Here is a 9,918-nt window from a genome sequence, read left to right as displayed (position 1 = left end):
ATAGGCGCCAAGAAGAGTTTCTTATTTTAAGAAGAAAATCCTCTAAATAGTAATATTGATAAGAATATATACTGATTAGAATATAAAAAGCCTCTATAGAAAAACATATATATCTCACTATCAAAAAAGACTATATTCTTAAATTATATTCTTAAATTAAGAAGGCTCTTAATTTATATAAGAAACTCTTGTTGGCGCCTATTTTAGTATAAAATATACTTAAAGTAAGTGGAATATCCTCTAAACAAGAATACAATTTTTTCGGTGGAAACATACCGTTGTCCTCTCATCTCGTAAAAACAAAATATATTCCTGCGACGTTTCCGCAGCATCCTTTGCAGCAGATCGCCGACATTCGATATGTCTGATGGGTCTCGGGTGTATTTTCCACGGCATATCTTCTCTCCAACACCTCCTTAAGTTCTTATCTTTAACACGCGTGAGATTAAGATTTGCGTCGTTCCGGTCTAATCTCTTTAATCGGAAAGATGCGATTACATCGCGTAGTCGCGACGTTAATTCGAAACAGCAGCAGCTTCGGGTTCGAACTGGAGAAAGGAAGAAACCCGAATGAAAACACAAAAATTCTTTTAGACGCAACTTCCCTACCCAAGAAAGTCCCCCACTTTGCAGCCACACTGGATTTTCGACGGGTGTCCCCGCGCGCAACGCTATATCTCTCTACTCTTCGCCCGCTTTTCTTCTCTTCCCAAAATTCTCTTCTCCCCGTTTTTGAACCCAGTAATTAAAATTGTTCCATCGATCTATCCTCGCGCAATTTGTTGCACGTGATAGATGATACTTTTCACAGCTGCTCTTGTCAAAGAACAAATAAATAAATCAAACGAAAGAAAATTATTAAATTTACGCCAATCGCGCGGACAGATCAAACGAACTTTTGGCCGCCTCTACTCGCCAATTTGTGAATGAATGGCGGTCTTGTACGCGAAATATCCCCGACGCAAGTTTCGGTAACGAAGTCGAATTTCTTTGATTAAGTCGCGTTTTGCGCGTATCTCGATGCGTATCTCGTTCGTCAAACGATTGCAATGATATAAAAATATATATCGCGGCGGAGAGATCGTCGTGAAAGAAGACTCTCGAAAAAAATCGCACCGGAGAATCGGGACATCAAACGGGACGAGAGTTTTATTTCGGGGCTGCAGATTTGCGCTCGTCGCGAGCGTTTCCAATTTCGTTTCTACATGTGCGCATCAAAGACGCTTCTTCGCGACGAAAACACGAGCGCGATAAAAAAAAAAAACTTATCTCAAAATCGTTTCGTCGATTATGTTTTTTTTTTTTTACCGCGTGTCGCGCTATTGCGCAATTGCGGACATTTTCCGCAGTTTTGCGATCAGAGAACGAGACAAAAAAAAAAACCAGAACTTACGTGACAACATTTTTATTTTTCTCTCTCCTTCTTCGCGCCTGTGTGCGAAGTTGCGCACACTTGGTAGCTCGCCCGAGACTTCCATAACCGGAGAGAAAAGTTGACGACAGACTTAAAAATAAAACCGCGTTAATTCGTCCCGCCAATGTCGGCGCGATTCTTTGTACCTACTCGAGAGAGTCGGCGAAACATACACACAAACTCGTCGCGAAACGACGATTTTCGACGAGGTCTTCCTCTTCAGAAAAATCACTCGCGATCTTCTCGGATTTGCATAATTTATATATTCGTCTCATAATAAAAATCATCGCGCGCGATTGCGCAGCTTCTTCTCTTGGTTTTTGAGAAACAAATTCTCGCCCGAGAAAAAAACGGATTGGATCCAATTTAAATCTAACGAGATAAAAAAAAATGGGAAGATAAAAATCTAATTAGGTCTAAATTAAATCTAAATAGATATAAAGTAGGTCTAAATAAATATAAAGTAAATCCAAATAGATACAAGCAAATCTATGTAAATTTACACTTTTATTTATCATTGGATCTACTTTTGATCTACTCAGATCTATTATATTATATATAATATTATATAATATATTATATATATAATTATATATATAATATAATAGATCTGAGTATTATATAATATATTATATATATTATATAAATCTAAATAGATATAAGCAAATCTATGTAAATTTACACTCTTTTATTTATCATTGGATCTACTTTTGATCTACTCAGATCTATTATATTGGCGCCTGGATCGCCTCAAATCTGTTCAGATCTGCTTAAATCTAAGTAAATCTGAGTAGTTTTAACATAGTGGATCTGAGTAGATCCTAAAGTAGATTTAAATATACAAAAGTGTAAATTTAATAGTTCTTGCATTTATTTAGATCTACTTTACATCTATTTAGATTTAATTTAGATCTAATTAGATCTTTATTTTTCCAATTTTTTTATCTCGTTAAATTTAAGTTAGATCTAATCCATTTCTTTCCGGGAGATTCATCGATTATTTTTACAAGAGAGAGAGAGAGAGAGAGAGAGAGACGAAAGAACCCTGAAGTTATCGTTTGCGTTGTTTCTTTCAGACGAGCAAGAACGCGTGCAGAAGAAGACTTTCATAAACTGGATCAATTCGCATTTATCGAAGGTGAGCACATCGATCACACTTTGCTAGCTCTAGGGAGAAGAGAGCAAACACAAACGCATACACGAGCGGCGGCGCGCCTGATGACAAATAGATGCTGATAAGATGTGCGCGACGCGCGCGCTCTAGATTGGCTGATTTTTTTTATTTTTCATCATTACGTAATTTGGAGTACTACCGCGATCTCTAATACGCGGCGCAATAAAACGCGGTGATGCGGCTTTGGCTAACGTGTATACGCTGTGGCAACTCGAACGGTCGCTAGTCCGTACCTGGCTCTCAAGTTTTAGTGCTTTCCCACTTCCGCATCCTTCAAGAACTCGACTTGCCGTGCAAACTTGCGCTCCGTGACATACATATACATATATGTATGTACACGAAAGGCCGCCCAAGTATCTTGCTCGTCGCTATTTTATGTGCGTCCTTCCTCCGCTAACGCTTCTTCCTCACCTCTCACGCGGTCGTTCTTACGCGTTTGTTTGTTTTTTATTAAAATAATTAATGCAAATTCGACGGTCGATAGTCGCGCAGAATTCCGACGATAAATCTGTCGAAAAAAAAAAAAAAAAACGAAACATCGCTGAAACCTCACGGCAGTAATGCGAAATTAATACGTTGCTAATTAATATGTTGCTAATTAATATGTTGCCGCAATATATTGTGCGCAAAACATCTTCACGGAAATATTGCAATTGAGTTGTACGATATTTCTGCAATTTGCAACACGCGGCAATATTGCAACGCGTCTTGCAAGAGGTTTCGGCAATATTTCGCGCGTCTGATATTTGTTAACAGTGGTTTTCAAATTAACAAAAAAAAAAAAAAAAAACAGCCAGATCTGATTTTCGCGCTCGCATCATAAACAAATTGCGAATTGCAAACTTGCAAATTTCTTTTTTGCGCAGAGAGTTCCACCGCTTCGTGTCGACGATTTAATCGAGGATCTGAAAGACGGCACGCGGCTTCTCGCGTTACTCGAAGTTCTCTCAGGCGAGAAATTGGTAATGAAAAATATGTACTGTTATTTTGTTCTTCGCACCTTTGTTTAAATAAAAAAAAAATAAATAATCTGAAGCGTGTGTGTCTATCTAATCTCTAAAATCGTCGTTTTGTTTTCAATTTTCCCAGCCGGTCGAGAGAGGCCGCAACTTAAAGAGACCGCATTTCCTCAGCAACGCCAATAGCGCGCTGCAATTTTTGCAGAGCAAAAAGGTGCGTGCGTTGTTTTTCTTTTTTGTTTTCTTTCTTTTATTCCACTCCGCATACAAAGTAAAAACAGAAAAAAAAAAATCAACGAATATATTAATTTCTAATCCGATGACACGCTCTTTCGCAGATCAAATTAGTGAATATAAACTCATCCGATTTGGTTGACGGACGACCCCCGGTAGTGTTAGGCTTAATATGGACCATTATTTTGTACTTCCAGGTATTTATCTCGTCACGCTTGTAATTTTCATACACACACACGCACACACACACACACAAGCAATTCGTACGTAATGGTAGCTACGCTAAAAGAGCACCATTATTTACTCTTTAGTATGCGGTAGCTGCTTTTGTAACTTACATAGCGCTCGTATAACATCACGTATATAATAAAAAAAAAATACAAACTTTTTTTTTCTGTACAAATATTATATGCGCAACAGCACCAACCAAGTTTTTTCAAATTCTGTTCGCAACGAGGATCGATTTTGCGCGCGCTCGCGCGATCTTCAAACGACACTGCAATTCTCAAACTCAAAAAAAAAACAGATGTTGTTTCGGAAAGAAACGATCGGCTGCAACAAGGTAACGTTTTTTTTTTTTCAATTAAATCGCGAGCGCGCGGTAGAAGCAATCGATCCTCGTCGCGAGTAAAAAAAAGTAAGTTATGTTCATCACTTTCTTTTGTCTCTGCTAACCGCGTGTCTATTCCAACAAACAAGCTACGATCAAAGGATCGCAAGCGGGTGAGTAGCGACAAAAACAAAAAGCGAGGAAATCGCGAACCCTAACGCGATCCTTATAACCGCGCGATGCTATATATATATATCCGCATCCATCCAGACAGTAAGATTAAAATGCACTTGCATGATATTGCGCATTTTCAATTAGCGAGCTACAATCTCTCGTTTATCTCCCATAGACTCGACAAGAATAATAATAATAATAATAATAATAATGAAAAAAAAGAGAACAAAAAAAAAAACTTGACACGACCTCGATTGATTAGATGATCGTTTTTTAGATCGAGGAGAACACGAGGGCTCTCGAATATCTCGGACAGGCCTGGGGCAGTCAGAGCAGCCTCGAAAGTCTCGGCACTCAAAGCTCAGCGGCGAGCGAGAGAAAACGCATAAGCAGCGAAAAGTGGAAACAAGGGGCGCGAAAAACCCTGCTTCAATGGGTCACCAATGCATTGCCTAAGTCAGTACCTAAGTAGGTCGCGTCGCATTTTTTTTTTTCGATATCCAAACCGTCGATGAATCGACGTGCCCTTCGGATGACTGTGGCCCCCGGTCACGTTCGACCTGATATTTTGTAACAATCAAAAAATTTTTGCCTCGTTTTACACAAGTATATATAGCGAACTAAACTATTGATAGTTTTTTTAATAATTTTGTTTCGCATATTTTCTTTTTGTTCTTATTTTAAATACATTCCAATTACGGTCAATTTCTCCGATTGGGTCTCTCGAGTGAGACCCAACCACCCCCCGCCAACGAAGGGTTTAGTCCCGACAAATGACGAATCGCGCCGAGTTTATGTATTCCATAAAAAAAAAAAAAAAAAACAATGTAACGTATCAAAGTAATATAATTGTTATATAACCGAAATCGCGATTCTCCACAGGGACGTGAATATTCAAGTTCGAGACTTCGGTGAGAGTTGGCGAGACGGAAATGCCTTTCTGGCTATTATCGACGCGATTAAAGCCAACTTGGTGAACATAGCGGCCATGAGAGAAGCCACGAACAAAGCTAGGTTGGAGAAAGCTTTTCACGTGGCCGAAGTTGAGCTTGGCATCGCTCGACTGTTGGATCCCGAGGACGTGGACGTGCCGCAACCCGATGAGAAATCAATCATGACCTACGTCGCACAATTTCTGCACAAATATCCGGAACCGGGTAACAAAGCTCCGGATTCGTTCGCGGCCGTACAGGAGGAGTACGACGGTCTTCTCGTTTGGCTCAACGAGCGCATCAGACAGCTCGATCAGCTCGACAGAACGAACACATTTCCGCAAAATTATTTGGTACTTTCGCAACAAGATTTTATTAAACGTTAGATTTAAGATTTTGCGATTTTTTTTCTTTTCTCATTTCGCTTTGTCAAGTGAGACAGTTCTTCTTGCAGGATTACATGCTGTGTAGAACGGAGGCCGATGAGAAATTCATCGTTTACAAGAAACTGCAGACTTTGGTCGACACGTCCAGCATGATAAGCATCACGCGAGACTCCTGGAAGCACATACAAATGTTGTGGCATCAAATGGAATTGCTCGTAAGAAAATTTTCCGAAATGTTTTTTTGTGAAAAAAAAAAATCGTAAGAAAGTTTTTTCAGAAACTGGATATCTGGTTTTGTTTTTTCTTTAGATGATGCATTGGCTCTGGGCGTTAGACTCGGCGTTACCGGGCGAATTGGGAGAGGCCGGTAGATGGTTAGCGAAAGCCGAAGCTCTGTTGCATTCGGACAACGACATACCGACGGAAATGATGGACAGCACGGCGGGTATAATCTCGAACAAGCTGGAGGATCACAAGAAGTTCTTCCTCGACCTGCCCGCAATGACGGACAAGTTTCAGCGTGCCAAAAACTCGTTGCCGTTGGCGCAGCAAGTACAGTTGGAACACTTGGAGAACATGTCCGCGCGTTTCAACAGCTTGCCCGATCGTGCCGCCAAGAGAAAAACGAAATTGAAGTTCTTGGAGCACAAATGTTGTCTGATAGCTTTCCTGTATCTCGTCGAGACCAAGCTGAAAGGCTGGAACGTCAAGTACGGCACGGAGGAGAAAGTGCATCAAATGCTGGAGCAATATCGCAACTTTGTTTCGAAAAACAGAATATTTCAGGAGTTCCAGAAGGCTTACTTGGACATGCAGCAAGTTGCCGAGGAGTACAAGAGAGATGGCAATATTGGTAAGCAAGAGATGTATTAATAATTAGAATTATTGAATCGGAGATAACTTAGAAAATTGCGTTTTCAGATCGAGATGAGTGTCTCAATATCGATCGCTTCATGCGCGACACAGCTGAGAAGTGGAAAAACGTGTCGATGGATTTGCGATGTGCTCAGAGCATGCTCGAGGAAGTCGTCGCTTATTGGCGCCGCTGGAACATCGTTTCGGACGAATTCGAGGCGTGGCTGCTTCGCGCCGAACCCGCCCTCAATCTTCCAGAAGAGGAGAAAATGGAATTCTTTCAGGATATCAGCGTGTGGAAGGACAAGTACCAGCAGTTGTCCGACACCGTGAGTTTTCTGATCGCCACGTCCGACGAGACGGTCGCTCTGCGTCTGAAGGAACGTTACGGAAATCTGACGTCCAGATGGGAGAAGCTATTCCAAGAAGCCAAGCAGTACATGCACGCGGGCGATCTTATTCGAACGAGAAAGGACTACAAGGCGGGCGTGGAGACTTTGCAGAACTGGCTGAGAAACGCCGAGTCCGCCTTGTCGACCACCGGACTAAGTTCGACAGAACGGATCAAGGCCTACGGCGAGAAACTGCAGATTCTTCACAACGAAGTCGAGGGCATCGAGGAACTGTTCAAGAATATCAGCAAGAAGTTTCAGACCCTCATCCAGGACCTGTCTCGCGACGAAGTCGACAAAATGATGAACACATTGAAGAAGGAGAAAGAAGCGCTTATTAAAGTACGCGCGCTGATACCAATGCAACTCCACTTGTATCACCAACTGTTGGTGCAACAAGAATCGCTCGAGACGGGACAGAAGGAGATATCCGCGTGGTTGGACGAAGCCGAAAACTTTTTGGCCAATATCAATCTCGCGGGTGGTCGGGACGCTGCGTTGGCTCAATTGGAACATCACAAAGCCTTTTTCTCGAGAACGCTCTATTACAAGTCCATGCTGGAGTCGAAGAACAAGGTGTTCGCAAGCATCGTCAAGACTGTGGACAGTCACGCCGATGTGAACACGGCCGAGGGAGGAGCCACTCTTAGAGAACTCAACGAACGATTTAACAAACTCTCGCAGACGGCGCAAACCTGGGAACAACGTCTTCAAGAATCCGTGCGACGTTGGACCAAGTTCAGGGAGTGCGAGCGGCAGATCTCCGAGTGGCTGTCGGTCGCGGAAACGATGATCAACGACAAGCACATCGACAATCGTCAATCCGTGGAACATCACAAAAATTTCTTCGGCAAAGTCAACGAGAAATGGATACAAGATCTGGTTAAGGCCGGTCAAGATCTTCGAAACATACTGCCGGCCGATCAGCAACTTCCCATTGCGAACACCGTGGAAGCTCTACAAAATCGCTGGAAGGAGGTTCTTATATTCGCGCCGCTCCATCTGATGAGACTCGAGTTTCGTCTGGACGAAGCCAGCTTCTATCAATATCTCAAAGAGATCGAGATGGAAATCAATTCCGAGCAGCAAGCGCTCATTAACAACGACGATGTGGACGGTATTCAGCAACGCAACAAGGAGTTCTTCGTGAACCGCGGCACCGTGCTCGAGGTCGAGCGCTGTTTGCAGACTCTGAAGAGAATTAGCGACGTTTACAACAAGCACAAACCGAAGGACACCAGTCTGATCGACGCCGCGCAAAATGCCGAACGTTTCTGGGAAGAAACCGCGCAGAAGGTGGAAAATCTGAGGAAACAGTTGCGCGAGGTTCCGCAGCAATGGGCAGCTTACAGACAGAAGTGAGTAGTCGAGCTTAGCGAAGAAGGAAATTGACGGTCGAAGAAACGTTTTATTTCAAACACGTTATGTATATTCGATTCCAGATTCGACGAGATGGTGCAGTGGATGGATCATGTCGACAGTATTCTGAGAACTATTTTGCGCGAGGTGAACACTCTGGAAGAATTCGAAAAGGAAAAGACCATATTCCAGGTAAGCAACGAGATAATCAATCTCGCGTCTAGAATCTCTACTCTCTCGCGCGTCTCTCTCTTTCTCTAAACATTAAAAAAATATTAAACCACTCTCTCTGCCTGACTCATTTGTTCTCTGCGTACCTTCCGGCTAGCTCCAGACCTTGACGGTAAATATTCGCGCGTACTTCCGTGTAGCGCGTTTATCCGCGCGTTTTGATAAAAGAAAAAATGTAAAAATGTTTCGTCGATTGTTGACAGAAAATCTGCCGCGAGGCCGACGGCAAACGCGAGGAGATGAAGTGGCTGGTTCAGACTCTCGATAACTTGACGCTGAATCGTTCGGATCGCGAGGCGTTGACGGCGCAGCAGAACTTGGAGCAACTGATATCCCGCTACAAGAACCTGATACCCACGATCGAGATAACAATGACGAAAACGGACATCTATTCGAAGAGTTACACCTATCGGAAGGAGGTGCGCGAGGTGTGCACCTTGCTGCGCACAGTTCGCGAGCAATCGAAGGAAGAAGTCGCTCCGGAAATACCTGAGAAACTGCAGAGCGCGTTGACCAATCAGGAATCCCGTTTGAATCAATTGGAACAACAGCGGGCGAACATTGTCAGTATGTTGCAACGCGGCAAGGATCTTCTGAAGGATCAGCACGCACCGCCGTTCGTGTCTTCCGAGGTCCAGCAACTTGAAAGCAATTGGAACGACACGTACGGCCAGAGCATGGAGACGCTCAAGTCTCTGAAGGACTCGCAGAAGCTCTGGAGCACCTATCAGGATCAGAAGAATGAGATTTCGAAACTGATCGAACAGGCCGAACGGGAGTTGCGACAGATGGAGTCGACGTCGTACTACGACGCCGCTCAAGTGTCTTCCGATCTGCAGAAGAAACAGGAATTCAACGAGAATTTGAGAAAAGCGAGCGACGAGATGATGAGGAAACTGCGCGAAACCCACACAAATCTCTTGCAAACCCTCAAACCGTCGAGCAAGAAGGAAATTCTAGAGAAAGAAGTCACGGAAACGGAAAAGAAGGTCGAACACACGCTGAAGATGGTGCGCGAGAAGGTGGTTTATCTTCAGGAACACAGCGCTCGCTGGAACAAATTTCAATCGAAACTCATGGAACTTCGAACGTGGACGCAGCAAGCCGCGCCACAGTCGATCGCGGATATCGAAGATTCCGCGGCTTCACCCGAGGAAAAAGTACGCAAAGTCGAGAACCTGCAGAGAGAAATAAAGGAGAAGTCGTCTACTTTGAACGTTCTCGAAGACGAGTCCCGAAAACTCGTCAAAGGCAAGTA

General features: G+C 43.2%; 1 protein-coding gene across 4 annotated transcripts in view; it reads left to right on the top strand.

The window, feature by feature from the left end:
- Positions 1-9,918, top strand: part of LOC109858725 (nesprin-1) — a 65,646-nt gene that overhangs the window by 6,645 nt on the left and 49,083 nt on the right. For 2 of the 4 annotated variants that reach the window (XM_020436251.1, XM_020436252.1), the window contains exons 2-12: positions 2,491-2,552; positions 3,455-3,550; positions 3,678-3,761; positions 3,886-3,978; positions 4,783-4,961; positions 5,388-5,790; positions 5,880-6,038; positions 6,133-6,676; positions 6,745-8,428; positions 8,513-8,621; positions 8,864-9,911. In XM_020436251.1, the coding sequence (XP_020291840.1) occupies positions 2,491-2,552; positions 3,455-3,550; positions 3,678-3,761; positions 3,886-3,978; positions 4,783-4,961; positions 5,388-5,790; positions 5,880-6,038; positions 6,133-6,676; positions 6,745-8,428; positions 8,513-8,621; positions 8,864-9,911 (4,461 nt within the window). The remainder of the gene's footprint in view (positions 1-2,490; positions 2,553-3,454; positions 3,551-3,677; positions 3,762-3,885; positions 3,979-4,782; positions 4,962-5,387; positions 5,791-5,879; positions 6,039-6,132; positions 6,677-6,744; positions 8,429-8,512; positions 8,622-8,863; positions 9,912-9,918) is intronic. The other 2 variants (XM_020436254.1, XM_020436253.1) reach the window with 1 other exon arrangement.

This window comes from Pseudomyrmex gracilis, unplaced genomic scaffold (assembly GCF_002006095.1).
Source record: "Pseudomyrmex gracilis isolate BER0280 unplaced genomic scaffold, ASM200609v1 scaffold_220, whole genome shotgun sequence".
In the NCBI taxonomy this organism is placed as follows: domain Eukaryota; kingdom Metazoa; phylum Arthropoda; class Insecta; order Hymenoptera; family Formicidae; genus Pseudomyrmex; species Pseudomyrmex gracilis.
This window is presented reverse-complemented; position numbering and strand designations above follow the sequence as displayed.